A 15107-nucleotide genomic window follows, 5' to 3' on the forward strand; every position below is an offset into this window, starting at 1 on the left:
CTTAGGACTCACCCGGCTGTGTAGCTGAGAAGATGGGTGACGAGGTGTGAGAAAGGAATCATCATTAATATGAACCAGTATCATTTATGACATTTCAATTTTTTAGCATGAATTAATTAATAGCTCATGCATATTCCTATTATGGTGACCTCCTGCTGCCAAGTCGTATGGCGTGTTATATATCTTGATACCCAGTGAATGGTGAGATGTTCCCTGTCAATTCCAAGTAGGGAGGGCCTTTCTCTTTAGAGATCGTGTAGGGATATATTGTGGTCCAAGGTTGGGTGGTTAAGCCCCTGACAATGATTCACCTCACTCAAGATGTCGAACATGCGTCAGACAGAGATAAGCTATGCATTCATTTGTTTATCGAAAACAAGTAATGTATCACTTTTATTTATGAGGAGGTAAGATTAAATTGAGTTATTTCATTGTTACCATCATTTTACTTTTATTTATATGAATAACGAATAAAGTATATTTTCTAATTTTGGGTTATTGTCATAGTTAAGTAATCGAAATAAAAGAAATCCAAAGCCTTAATTGATTAAGTGACAGCTGGAACCCTACTTGATAAAGCGGTATCGGAAGCCCTAATTGAAATCCGTGGTATTGGAAGCCCTAATCGAAACCATAGTATTGGAAGCCCTAATTGAGTCCGTGGTATTTGAAGCCCTATTTGAATCTGTGGTAGTGGAAGCCCTAATTGAATCCGTGGTAGCGAAAACCCTAAGTGATATAGCAGGTATCAGAAGCCCTAATTGAATCGAAGGTAATTGATGCCCTAATTGATACAGTGGTTTGTGATGCCCTAATTTTAATTATAGTAGTATTTAAGTGTAATTATCTTTTGATTTTGAGATAGTGGTTTTTAGATGTTAGTCATCATGTGAAATTGTTATAGTGTATTTGTGGATTAACCCGGGTGGTTGCAGAAGCATCCCTAGTTTGATTTCAGTTTCAATTTTTCCGAGGTATCTGATTTTCAAATTCGGTAGTAATTTCATTTGATGGTACTTTAAGTTTTAAAGTTAAGAAATTTTGTTTAACTGATTTTACCGATAAATCTTATTCACATGAATATGAATGATGTAATTGACTTCCTATGAAACAAAGTGATAACTGTATTCTTAAGTATGTTAGAAGTTAATTTAGACCCGGGAAGTCCGCATGTTATAGAAATCCATTGATATGCCTTCTCACTTCTATTCCGGAATAGGTAATTGTTGTAGAAGACCTAAGGGAAAGGTGTGTTCCAATTTGTTTTGCTAGCACATCAGACATTCATGAACATGTTGCAACACATCATCCTTAAGTCCTATCCAAGAAATTTTCTCACTTACCTACCTATAACTTCTGAAGAAGCTTAGATATCCAGCAAGACGAGTGTTGAGTAATGTTTTCATAATAATGTGCTTCAACTTAGACTCAAGTACAAGGTAGATCTTATTTTTGTAATATATCACATCTTTTATCACAGAATATCTATCATCTTGTACCCTTCCATTCACTAAATCAAGCATAGGAATTCTTAGTAACAATTGAGATTTCCAATCAACTGAAAACTTTGTAAATGAGCAAGGAATGGATCTCCTAGAGAGAGCGCCAACAACCACAATCCTATTCCCATTACTATATTCTACATCAGTCATATACCTAGATTTTTCTTACCCACTTCCATTGACGTTCATTAAGGTCCTTTTGTTCCAAGAAGTACATCAGAATATTATGATCAGTTCTGGCAATAAATTTTTTCACCTACCAAATATTGTCTTAATGTGGCTAAAACATGCATGATAGCCAACATCTCTGTCACAATTAGAATACAGCTTTTCTAGATTTCTAAGCTTCCTACTCTCAAAAACAATGGGATGCCTATCCTGCATTAGCGTCGTTGCAATTCCCTCTCAAGATGTATCACACTCTATGATAAAAGGCTTTGTGAAATCAAGAAGTGCTAAAACTGCGCATGCGCTCATGGTATCCTTGAGCCTATCAAATGTTAATTTTACCTATGGAAACTAATGGAAAGCCCCTTTCTTAGTAGGATTGTTCAATGGAGAGGCCAACTAGAAAAGGCATCTTCGGTAATAGAAACATAAACCCAAGAAGCCTCTCAAATCAAATATGTTATTGGGAGGCAGTCAATCCATGATTCTATTTTCTCCTAATGAACTTAAACCATTTCAACCCTGATTACATGGCCTAAGTAAAGTATCCCATAAATCTGATTTCACATCTGGAAACTTTTGCAAATAAAAAATGATTTTCAATGATACTGAACAATAACTAAGCGCTACAAATATTCATTCCACATTCTACTGTAGACAATATGTCATCAAAGACTACTAAGACAAAATTCTTCATTTGCTCATGAAAGATATGATTCATGCAAGATTGAAAAGTTGTTGGTGTGTTTGTGAGTCCATAGGGCATAACAAGGAATTCAAAGGCCTATAGTGACAACAAAATGCTGTTTTTTTAATGTTTTCTTCCCTCATACTTATCTGATGATAACCAGACTGCAAATCAATCCTAGAAAAGAAAACTGAACCATGCAGCTCATCCAAAAGTTCATCTATCCTAGGTATGGGATACCTAATCTTTATAGTTCTTTTATTCAATGCCCTATAATTAGTACACATACATAATGTATCATTCTTTTTCTTAACCACACCACAGAAGAAGCAATTGGGCGTATTTGTCCCATTTTCAGCAGCTCCTTGATTTTCTTTTCAATTTCCTCTATAAAATGGCAATGATGCCTATAAGGGGTGGTCATAACCAGTTCCTAACCTTCTTCAAGCTCAATTACATGCTCAAATCCCCTATCAAGAGGATGCCCAGGAGGAATATCCCCAAACAGATTGTAAATCAATATGGTAAGAGGGTTCCTTTCCCGTTATGGATTGGTTAGAAACAAAACAATGGGCTACCCATTCTATGTCATCATGTCAAAAGAAATACTTCATTCTTCTAGATGAAACTACCCTTAGACTACCATCTTCCATAGTTTTCAGTATTGTTTTCTTAGCCCCAACCATAAATTCCAGTTGCATTTGTTTTAAGTCCTGAACATATCTCTCTAATTACTAAAGCCATTGTCACTTAAGTCCCAAAACAGCATTGAGATTGTTGAGACCAAGAACATAGAAATCACCTACCAATGTATAATCCCACATTTGAATTTTAAGCTCATGAATAACACGGTTACAATTCAGCAGAAAACCATCTACAACAATGACGTTGATTCCAAGAAACTCCTCTGCCCGGAGTCCACGTCTACTGACTAGAACATCATTAATGAAATTACAGGTAACATTGTTGTCGGCTAAACATACAATTTGTTGGTAAACAAATTGTTCTTTTCAATTTAACTCTTGAATGCCCAATATTCTTAAACAATATATGATAACAACAGTTGGGAAATCATAGCTAAGTGATTGACTTCCCTCTGAATTCTTAGGTACAGCTCCCTCGGGTTTTGTGATTTGCAATGAATCTTGTTTATTCCTAAATCTTAATGGGGTTTGTTCTTCGCCAGAGAACAACAAAGGTAAACAAAGTTAGGCCTAAAAAGGAACTAACTCAGGCGAAGATTTGGGTCTTAAAACTAATCAAATCTGTGAACTCGCACATCTTATGAACTCGCACAAATTGATGAAATGTTAATAGATTCTATCTACGAATCAATTACTTAACTGAAAACCTTTAACTTTAACAAAGAAGAGAACTAACTTGAAGGAAAACAGAAAACAAAATCTCTTTAAACTTTCAATAACACTTACTATTATCTATAGCTTATTGCATTGAACAAGGGAACAAAACTCTGTTATTCCTTAACTCAATTCAACTAAAGAGATATCCTAAGCTATCACAAAACAATGGAATAGTAAATAATCGACACAAAATACATTCAACTTGTCTCTACAACATGAAGTATTTTACGCCAAAAATTAGTTGACCTTCTATTAATCTTTCAATTAGATACATATAGGATTCCGAGATGACCGTTACATAATGATACTCAAATCGGTTCATCTCCTCAAAATTGACAAATGGCAAGGAGACAATTGTAAATTACAATCATTACATCAAAATATGAAAGGGCGGGATAAGAATCACTTCGCCTTCTTTCCTTTTTTTGACTTCGCCCTATAGGCTTTGGCAGCAACAATGATTGGGATCAACTCTTCATGTCTATGAACATGAACGTTAGTATATCTTAAGAGCCACTTGGAATGCTCTCGGGCTAGATCTTTGATAGCATTCAACCGCTCCTGCATTTCTTCCACAACCACATGTACACACCCGCCAAGCTTTTGGAGCTCTGACACTCTGTTCCGGTGATCAAAAGACTTCTCTGTTAGGCTATCCAGATAATTAGAGAAATTCTTCTGCATGACGGCAACTCCAACTATCCCTTTTCCTTGTCCACTAGATTGGGAATTTGTATGTAGGCCTCTTAGTAACTCATAGTCTCTGTCCTAATCTTTCTTAACTTTGGCTTCTGTTTCCTTCAATCCTTCATCTGCTTCTAGGATCATTTCAGGTTTGAATTGCATACTCTATAGCCACTCAAATAAAGGCTCATCTCCCTTAGGCAGAATCTTTGCCTCTATTACTTCCTTAGCTTTCATGTGGATAATCATTTTCAATAAGGAAATGCAATCCTCGCTCTTGGCTTTCTCTGCTGCCAGGGTAGCTCAGTTAGCTGAGATATTATCTTTCTCTATTTCAAGTCTCAGTACTACATTACCGATTGCTCTATGATTGCAAGACCTTCAAACTTGAGTTTTCTACTCCGCTCCCTACCAATCTACCTGAAGTGCTTGTCTTTTTGTAACTGGGAGATGATAGCTTGAATGTCAGTGGTTGTGGGATCACTGGTAGTTGACATTCCTGAGATGCTTCCCAGCAGGGTGACTAATTGTCTGATGAAGCAATTAAGTTCATGAATCTCCACCTTCATTCTGACTTTAGCTAGCTTAAGGATTTCGAGTTGTTCTTCTATCACACCATTTGTTGACTTCCACAGGCCCACCTTAATGTCATGTCTTACTTCTCCGAGGTCCACAAAATGCAATGTGAAGTCCTCTGCAGACATGTCTTCAATTCTCCCCTTCTTGGTGGGCTTAGCAATATCCATAGTCAAGTGCCCTGTATCAAGATCTTGGCCAAGGATCGACAGGGTCTTCTGCTTCTTAACTTTACAAAGTCGTTCCAGAACAGATAGCTAGAGATTAAGTTTCTTTGTTGGGGACTCCCTCTTCATTCCTCTTCCTCTTTCTGTCCAAGGTGTCCTCCAACCATGAGTCTGTGCCAATCACCTTAGATGTAGTCCCGAGCGTGTCTACACTAAACATTTTCCTTTTGACTGGAGTCAATGTCTTCGTAGCTGAAGAGAAAGGGTTCTTCGAAACCTGGGAAATAAGCTTTGAAGCTTCAAGACCTTTCTCTATTTCTGTGGTTTTTTTCATAGCTTCATTGGACTCAATAGACTCACTCTCGTTGCTTCCGCCATCACCAAGGTCCACCACTTGTATTCGGGGACTACTTGGTAGGAGTAGTGCGGCATTCACAGATGGGATCAGATTGCTATGGGGTGAGAGAGCCATCGTGACCGCATTGTCCTTCAATGCTTTTGCCGTCTTCTTCTCGGCCTCAGTTTTAGTTCCAATCGCCAGTACTGAACCATCCTGACAAGTCTTATCAAGGGGCATATTCTTGTCAAGAGGTTGGTCACCTCCATCGGCCAGTTGAGCAAGCCCTTGGGTGATAGGCAAGATCATGCCTAAGGCACCACTTTGGCAAGGGGAGGCTGCAACTACATTCGGAGATGCTTGGGCGGTCGCACCTTTGCTCTTGCTTCGCTGTGTCGTGGTCCACTCGACCCATTTTCCGGTTCTCTTGTAGATTCTGGCCATCATCATATCTAGGTCTTCCACAGCTTCTTCGTAAGGTTCTGAACTTATTAGAGTACTCCTTAGCTTAGTCAAGTAAGTGTTGCTATACATGTTCTAACTGTCATCTTCAACTCCTTCTACATCAATGTTAATCTTATACATTTTCACCTGGTCGACTATCAGCCTGGCAAAGGCTCGATCACGGCTCTCGAACTCGTCCTTGCAGTTGGCCCAGTAGCCCTCAATGGTAGTGATGTGCTTTATCACACTTACTATTTGCAAGACATCTCTAGCAACCCATTCGGGTCAAACATGGACCTAAGGACTTCATACATGTCCAACTTATATTTCTTCTCGAACACTTTCATCGTGTTTTTGGCGTCAAACCGGATGTCACAGCTAAAGGCTCCGACTTTCATGGGCAATTTGTATCCTTTCTTCTTCAGGCTCCTGCTCAATATATTCACTTGTAGGGCTTGCCTTATGATCTTGATCAACATAATCATGTCGCTTAGATACCTTGGTAGATTCAAGGGGAATCTGTCAAATGCTGCAAGACGCAAATACAAAAATGATGAGGAATTTGTATCATTAGTCAATGACGGCCATGGCTTCTGGGCTGAATCTCCTTTCCGGGCATCCCTGTAGTTCCCTGCAAATCCTTATAGTAAATGCATCATTCACCTTAACATAATCCGCATAACTATTATGTAATTGTAGACATGGATAAAACTCATAAGATTTAACATCATCAAGGAAATTCTCTAATCTTGGGAGGCCAAGCCATAATTGTAATGATGCCAACATGTAAATTAAGAAGGAAGACATGTAGAACGTATTATAGAACTTAGCTGCCCGGAAAGCATTGGACAAAATTTCGCTTACCTCTTGAGCCCAGTCAATGTATTGGGTATCTAAGAAAATTACTTGAACTAAAAAGAAATACTACTCAACAAAATTCAAAGCTTCTACCTCCCCTTTCAACCTATGCAGGAGAACCAAATCAATGATTTCTGGCTTAAGGTTGGTCCCAAACAAGGTTTTGGGAACTTTACTCTTATCACTCCGTGGTTTCTAGAACCATGTCCTCATGATTTCATTTCTCCAGATCATCTTTTTAGCTAAGAACTCTAAGACGGCTCCACTAAAGCCTAAATAGAACTCCTCCCGCTCTGACACCTGAAGGCAACTCACCACTATTTGCCTATCTATTGAGATTAGCACTGTATCATCAGGCAAAACAATCTACTTGGTCTTCAGGTTGTAGCAGTTAATGCATTCATAAATAAGCTCTAGGGCTTGGACTGCAACCGGAAAACCAGCGGCTTCGACTAGACCACTCCCTCGGAGCTTCTCCATGATAGGATGAATCTTCTCAACTCTGATTCTCCTTTGGAAATCTGCCATGTCATAGAAACAGAGGGAAGTGCCAGTAAATTTCTGCAATACCGACTTGAACCGGTCAATCCATCAAAACCCGCGAACTTAGTTGCCATAAGCTGGTGATCAAAGTTTTGAATTCAAAGAAATGAATGGAACAGCAAATACAATGTTCACAGGCTTTCAAATAGTTGTGTAATGACAAAATGAGAAATTAAGGAAAAGCGGTAACTTCTTGAACTGTTTGTATGCTTTTAAATAAGAGTCGTGATTCACCCGTTATTCTTTTAGAATTCGCGCCACATGAATGGACATTAAGGAGATACCCATTTGATAGTAAATGCAAAGGCTCAACGGGCATCTGGTGGTCTTTTCATTGTTCCATTGGGCGTAACAGTAACTTTTTATAAGCATGGTACTTACTTTGCCATTTCCCTTCAAGCTTCGGAAAGTTACCATTGGGGTACCTCGCTGGTGAAAATCCGCCGCATAAGATTTTGGTCTTGTATTCATACCATAATGGTTTAATTCGTTCTCTTATCGTTCAAATAGACTCCAAATTTAGTGCGAGAAACAATTTCGCTTGTTAGCTTGATCTTTATCATATATGCAGAAAATTCCCTGCCAGGGTTGATGAACCACCGTGGAGAAGACCATTTTAGATTTTCCGCATACGTGTCTATATAGGCTAAAGTTCCAATCAAATGCATAACCAATTGTTAAGGATATTCAACTCGAACATACAAATCCATTTGATTAACCTTGAACCTTTAATTCTAATCTTTCACTGCTTCGCAGAAAATCGTCTTCATGGGTGCAACCCGCTGTGGAGAAGACGCTTTGAGGTTTCCCGCCAAGGCAAAATGTTGGTGAGACGGCGAATTTAGATCATCATTAGGAACTTCGATTTAGCCTCAAACATTGATTTTGACAAGAAAGTGTCTTCTCTAAATCTTTTTATGCTGAAAACTCCTTTATGTATGCCTTCGTAAAAACTTGCCTTCATGGGTCGTAAACTCGCCGAGGAGAAAACGAAATGGAATTTTCTGCCAATGCTATATCTTCGACCATCAATGCGCTTGTGAGCAAATAGTAGACGTGTTTCATACATAATGAGTGAAAATCGACCTCTACCGGATGGGAAACTAACCTACCCGACAAACAACAAGATAAGAACGATCACCAGCCCGGCTATGGGGAGAGGGAAGGCAAATTGGGGAAATCCGATAGAGGTTACCTAGCCTTAAAGATTCTAGACCTAGACTCAAACAATTCAAAATAAGCACTGAACTCGACTAAAAGTAGAACTCACTTTTGAGTCTTGACCAATAGATTAGAAAACAAATGTGGGGCAACACAATTCACTAAGAACTCCTTTCAACTAGAAAGGTTTACCTCGAGGAATTCCAAATTAAGTGGCAATGCGCAAGTTCTCCCTAACAGTAGTGCCCTTAAGTTATATCTACTAAGGTTGAATTTATAAGGTTCTGCCTCAAAATTGTCCTTTGGTTCAGCCTGATCTTCCTCTACTGTATGCACTTCAATCAAGTGTAGCATCATTGTCCACTAAACATACCATTCACTGCCCATTAAGAACTTTTAGCTGGAAAGGTCTACATTGTGGAATTACAAATAAAGTGGCAATGCGCGGATTCTCTCTAACAGTAGTGCCTTCCAGTTCTATCTATTGAAGCTGATTTTCTTGAGGTTCTTCTTCTTCAAAGTTATCCTCTAGTTCAGCTCAGTCTCTCTTCTGAATGCACTTCAATCAAGTGTAGTTTACCTTTACCTAGGGATCGATGTCCTGGAACATGGTTCTTTGTTGGAGAAAGATAACTTCCTTCTTCTATGTTCATTTCTTATTTCTTGATCAGCTTTTGCAAGTGCACTTCCTGGCTGATTGAAACTTGTGTTTCTTTGCTGGTTTGCCTCTTTTATCAGATTTTCAAGAGCTGAAATCTTTCTTTTGTGATTGAAGAGAGGGCATAGCATCCAAATCATAGGCTAACCCAATGGCATCACCAAGAGAATTGGGCCTACGGACTTTAACTAGTCCTTCTAGTTTGCCACTTCGGCCTTCAACGAAGCACATTAGTGTAAGCTTTAAGTTGTCCCACCTGCTTCAACTAAGCTAATTTCCTTTAATATACCTCTATGTCATTCAGGTCAAACCATGTAACCAGCCTAGTGACAAATTCTTCATACAATTGAATCATAGCATGATATTGGGAGATAAGACCATGATGCCAGCAATCATATGTTACCTCTTCTAGGAGCATGATACCAAACTAAATCGCCTTTACCTCTTCCATGGGTTTGAGTGCCTAAAAGGCATCCAACTTATGAACCCATGATCTAGCGGATAATTCTCCTAATCCATTGAAAGTAGGAATTGTAATTTTGTTCACGGCATCCTTGTACTCTGTCGGCTAGAAGCCTTGTCTAGCTTGCCCTCTGGGCCTCTTGTCTTGCCCTTCAACACGATTTCTGACTTTGTCTTTACATTGGGTCACGGACAAATTTAAATTTATCAGCTAAATTATATCAACTGGAAGTTGCACGTATTCATCTCGAGCTACCATGATATCATCTGTGATGTGCATTTGTTCTATCTCAACCTCTGGAATTGGTTCTTTCTCGATGAGATGAGGTAAGAAGGTGGGACCATAGTTCCAAAAATCGCCATGAAATCGCCGAAATCGCGATAAGATTCATGGCTCCCGATTTTTTTGGAATCGGAAATCGCTGGTGGCGATTTTTTCGTGTGAATCGCCTGAATCGGCGATTCATGGCAAAAATCGCCAAAATCGCCATCGTGAATCTCCAGAAATCGGCCGCGGCAGCAAGGATAGAAAGTTCAATTTTTTTAAAAAAACACATGTTTTATTTGCTTTCTAAGTTGACTTTCCTCTTTGTTATAACCTTAAAGAGCCTTCTATTTGCTTAGTATGAGTAGAAGAGAGGAAGAGTGAGAGAGAAGAAGAGAAAAGAGAATCCATAGGTTTCCAACCGGCAAGAAGGAAGAGCACCAAAGAGATCAGAAGTCCATTTGGGGAGGCCATAAATTGCATTGGGAGCATTAAGGAGTCAATATCAACACTCCTCAACTCATTTGCAAGAGGTAAGTGTTGGTTTTTTTTTTGCATGTTAGTGTAGTATGCATTTTTTGTTAAATTTTTTTAGTGTTCATTTGCAAATCTTGAATGTTTTTTATTTTTAGTTTTACTAAATTGCAAACTAGGGTTTGTTGTTTTGTAGTTTTTGTTTATTAGTTGCAAACTTTGATTTTTTACATGAATTTTTTTATTGCAGCAGCCCTTTGCTTTCATTTTCCAATTTCCACAATGGGTAAAAAAGATGAATGCTGGAAATATAATGAAGAGTTTCCTGGGAGAAACAAATATCAAACAAAATGTATATTTTGCAAAGAAAAAATAAATTCGGGAGGTATCTATAGATTGAAATACCACATTGCTGGCATACCTGGCCATGATGTCACAGTTTGCACTCAACAAACCGCTGAGGCAAAACGCTCTTGTTTAGTGGCATTAGAAAAAATTGAACAAGACAAGTTGACTAAGAAAATGCAACTTGAAGGGTTAAGAGGTATTGGCTCCCGTGCTCCCACATCCGCAACCGCATCTACATCTACAAGTGCATCTGCATCAGCTTCCGCATCCGTAGGTTGTGTTGGGGAGGGTTCTTCTAGGCCTCCTTTTCATCCTAGTGCTAGTGCTCATGTGAGTGTTAGTGGTAGTCGGTCTCATACTGAGACAGAGTCCAACACCAACCTATTGCGGCCTAGAGTGCGGAAAAGCAGAATGGATAGTTACTTTGTGCCCCGCACTACTCCTGGCTCCCAACCCACGCTTGAGGGCATGGGTTTGAACAAGGAGATTCATGATGCTGCCAGAAAAGAGATTTGCAAATTCTGGTACTTTTGCAACATTCCATTTATTGCAGCCAGGTAATTGATTCTTTTTTCTTTGTTATCTTCAAAGTTAAAGTTAAAAGTAAAAGTAAAACTTTAATTATATCTACTTGTTTTATGATTTTAGTTTTTGACATCTAAATTTCTAATCAATATCATTATCTATTTGTGACAGGACTCCTTATTGGCAGAACATGATAGATGCAGTTGCCATTTGTGGTCCGGGGTTTAAAGCCCCAACTGAGGCTGAGTTGAGTGGATACCTCCTGGAGGAAATGGTTGAGGATATGAGGCATGAGCTTGAGGACAACCGAAAGGAGTGGATCGAAAAGGGTTGCACCATCATGACTGATGGTTGGACAGATAGGAGGGGAAGAACACTCCTCAATTTTCTTGTATCCTGTGGAGGTGATTGATCATTCTACTTTCCTACATACATAATTTTGAATCGTGATTGACTATTTCAAATTTTGATTTGTTGATTGCTAATAGTAATTATAATTCGTTGTTTTGTTACTTGTAGGATATACCATGTTCCTCAAATCCATTGATGCTTCTGCTCATGTAAAAAACGCCACATAATTATGTGAGGTTATTGAGGAAGTTATAGCAGAGGTGGGGGAACAACATGTGGTGCAAGTGGTGACGGATAATGCAGCAAGTTATGTTGTTGCAGGTAAACTTTTAACTTTTTAAGTTTTGAAAATAAATTTATTTGAATTTTGAACTTTTTCTAATTCTAACTTAGAATTTCTAAGTTTCCTAAGTTCTAAGTTCTAACATGTTTGAAATTTGAATTTCTAATTATCTTAAAATTGTTGTAGGCAAACTTTTGATGGAGAGGCACCCCACCATATTTTGGTCCCCTTGTGCAGCACACTGCCTTGACCTCATGTTGGAGGAAATTGGCAAACTTGAGTGGGTCAAGTCATGTGTGGAAAGGGCAAAAAACATATGTAAGTTTATTTATAATCATTCATTTGTCCTTAGCACAATGAGGAAGTACACAGGAGACAAAGAGTTAGCTCGTCCAGGGATCACGAGGTTTGCCTCGAATTTCATCACCTTGCAGTCCTTGTTGACATCAAGGGATGATTTGAGGAGCATGTTTGTTGGGCGGGAGTGGATTTCATCTTCCTATGCTACGACCACTGCAGGGATAGATGTGGTGGATTGCATATTTGATGATGATGGTTTTTGGAAACCTGCTAGAGAAATACTTAAGGTAATTTTATTGCAATTTAACATTTAATATTTTACAGTTTACTATGCTAATTGTTTAATGATTTAGTTTTACCTTATATTATTGAATTATTCTATGTTTAAGTTTTGACTCAAATTTTTGTTTTACTTTATATGTAGGCCACTGAGCCTCTTGTATCTCTCCTACGAACTGCTGATGGGGAGAAGCCCTCTATGGGCTACATATATGAGGGCATGGATAGGGCCAAGGAGGCCATTAGAGCTCAGTATGCAGGAGTGCAGGAGAAGTATGCCCCTATTTGGGACATCATTGATAGGAGATGGCAGAATCAACTCCACAGACCCATCCATGCAGCAGCTTACTTTTTGAATTCGGCATTTCGTTTCCGTCCTGACTTCAAGGCGGATGAGGAGGTTCTCACCGGATTATATACAGTGATCCAGAGGTTGAGTACTGATGAGGATATCAGTGCTGCAATTATTGAGCTTGATAAGTTCAATAATAAAGAAGGGCCACTTTTCTCTAGCAGGGTAGCCATAGATGCTCGGGAAACAATACAGCCAGGTAAAAATTAAATAATATATTCAATGTTCATGAATCTAGATTCTAAACTTAAAGTTGATTATGTAATTTTAGAGTTAACTTGTAATTTGTAATTTGTAAATGAGACTAATTATTTTTATTTTCCCTTATTTCAGATAAATGGTGGCAAATGTTTGGGGCCACAACCCCAAAACTTCAAAAAATTGCCATTCGTATTCTGAGTCAGCCAAGCAGCGCTTCTGGATGTGAGCGCAGTTGGTCCATGTTCGAGCACATCCACTCGAAGAGGAGAAACAGGTTGACAGTGCAGAGGTTGAATGATCTTGTCTTCGTTCATTACAACCTCCGTCTTAGGATCAGACAGATTTTGGGCACTGACTCCTCTGCGATCATTCTGGAGGAGATTGATCCAGAATCAGAGTGGCTCACAGAGGTTGTAGATCCAGTCTTCACTGAGGAAGACCGTGCGTGGATTGACCAGGTGGATATAGAGGCTGAGGCAGCTAGAGCACGTTCTTCAGGCATTGGTAGACGCACACGTGCACGCACAGACACAGGCCCTAGCGACATTCGTGAGCCCATCTTATATGCGGGAGATATGGCTCGACAGTCCTCTAGGACCTACATTAGACGCCTTGCTACTAGGCAGACTGGATACTCAGAGGCTGAGGCTGAGGCTGTAGCCGAGCTTGAGGATGATGTTGAGGATGATGATGACTATGAGCTTGAGGCTTGAGCTGGAGCCTTGTTTTTATATTTTGTTTACAGATATTGATACTGAATCATTGATAGACATATGTTTCAAAGTTTCAAACTTTCATGGATCTTCATCTTAGATTCTTACATAAATTTATGATTTGATGTCTTATGGATCATCTTACATACATTCTATGATTTAAATCATTATGATCATTTGATTTCTATTTACTTCAGCTAGCCTACAATTTACATTTTAGAATCTTAGATAACATAGTTACGTATGTGATGGATTTTATGTTTCATGTTTATGTATGTTAAGTTTTAACTTCTATTTGATGATGTTATAGTGTGCTTAAGTTATATTCAATAAAGGGTGCATGAAATAAGTTTTAAATTGTTAAAATCTTTAAATTTAAAGGGTTTTTTCAAATTTGCCGATTCATCGCCGATTCATTGCCGATTCATTGCCGATTCACGATTCGATTCGGCCTTGCCGATTCCGATCCGATTCCGATTCACGTTTCTTTGGGTGAGACACAAGGGTCAATCAGACCTTGTATCTATTGCTCTCATAATATTAGAGATTGCTCTATCTTGGTTTTCCTTCCTTGCCTCATTTTTGTTGTGGTGACTACTAGACATTTCCAACCTCAAACATCTAACTCTCAATTGTCCCATTGTCATGTTCATCTATTCTTGAAATTGTTTCATCACTTGCAGTTATTGTTGTGAAAACACTATCAAGAAATCATTCAACTAATTATTCAACTCACGAGGAGGGACTTCATTCCCTCTCTCCCCCATTTCTTCTCTCGTTGGATTTATTTACTCGTCTTTAGATTGCCCAGACCTATTCCTCATATTGTATCTATGTGTTTCATGTTAAGTTTGTAGTTACCATGAGATTGATATCATCATGAGTTTCATTATTGATGGTAAATCATCATTAGATAAATATTCTTTTATATATATATATATATGGTTAATTATATTATTAATATACTAATTAGTGATGATTAACTTTAGAGACATGTCTCTTCATGAGAAATGTCTCCTCTCATATTTATGAGTCCTCAAATCTGCATTTGGAAAATATCAATAACAATGGAAATATAATTACATTTGCAGAAACAATCCATGTTACTTAACATGGTATCAGGGCCTAGTTACTGCAAAAATAATAAGTACAATTTCTGCCTATAGAAAGGATCTCATTGCCAATAACTGCAAAATATGAGCTTGCTAATATGTAAGGGCCAAAGGTGGAGAGATTATCTACAACGGTAGAAGTGTACAAGTGTGCAATGTGTAGAAGCGTGCTTAAGCACCAAAAGTCAATGCGCATGATTGTTGATGATTCTCATGGTGGAAAATGGACAGTACATGGGGCGAACATGCATTGGTTTTGCAAATTTATTGGGTGAATATACATCTCCACGAATGA

At 38.6% G+C, this 15107-nt stretch overlaps 3 protein-coding genes across 3 annotated transcripts in view; 2 read left to right on the plus strand and 1 right to left on the minus strand.

Annotated features, from left to right (window-relative positions):
• Positions 1-15107, minus strand: part of LOC149569433 (uncharacterized) — a 163581-nt gene that overhangs the window by 26518 nt on the left and 121956 nt on the right. The window lies entirely within an intron of this gene.
• Positions 10388-12176, plus strand: LOC149569434 (uncharacterized). The gene is made up of 4 exons (XM_089822136.1): positions 10388-11253; positions 11393-11625; positions 11741-11893; positions 12042-12176. Exons 1-3 carry the CDS (start codon positions 10580-10582, stop codon positions 11797-11799), a joined length of 966 nt encoding a protein of 321 aa, XP_089678262.1. The 5' UTR covers positions 10388-10579; the 3' UTR covers positions 11800-11893; positions 12042-12176.
• On the plus strand, positions 12053-13867 carry LOC149569435 (uncharacterized). Its single transcript, XM_089822135.1, has 3 exons — positions 12053-12442; positions 12580-12985; positions 13120-13867. Exons 1-3 carry the CDS (start codon positions 12053-12055, stop codon positions 13698-13700), a joined length of 1377 nt encoding a protein of 458 aa, XP_089678261.1. The 3' UTR covers positions 13701-13867.

The sequence above is a fragment of the Cupressus sempervirens genome, chromosome 3 (assembly GCF_028749045.1).
Source record: "Cupressus sempervirens isolate cs-2001-9-10 chromosome 3, ASM2874904v1, whole genome shotgun sequence".
NCBI lineage: Eukaryota > Viridiplantae > Streptophyta > Pinopsida > Cupressales > Cupressaceae > Cupressus > Cupressus sempervirens.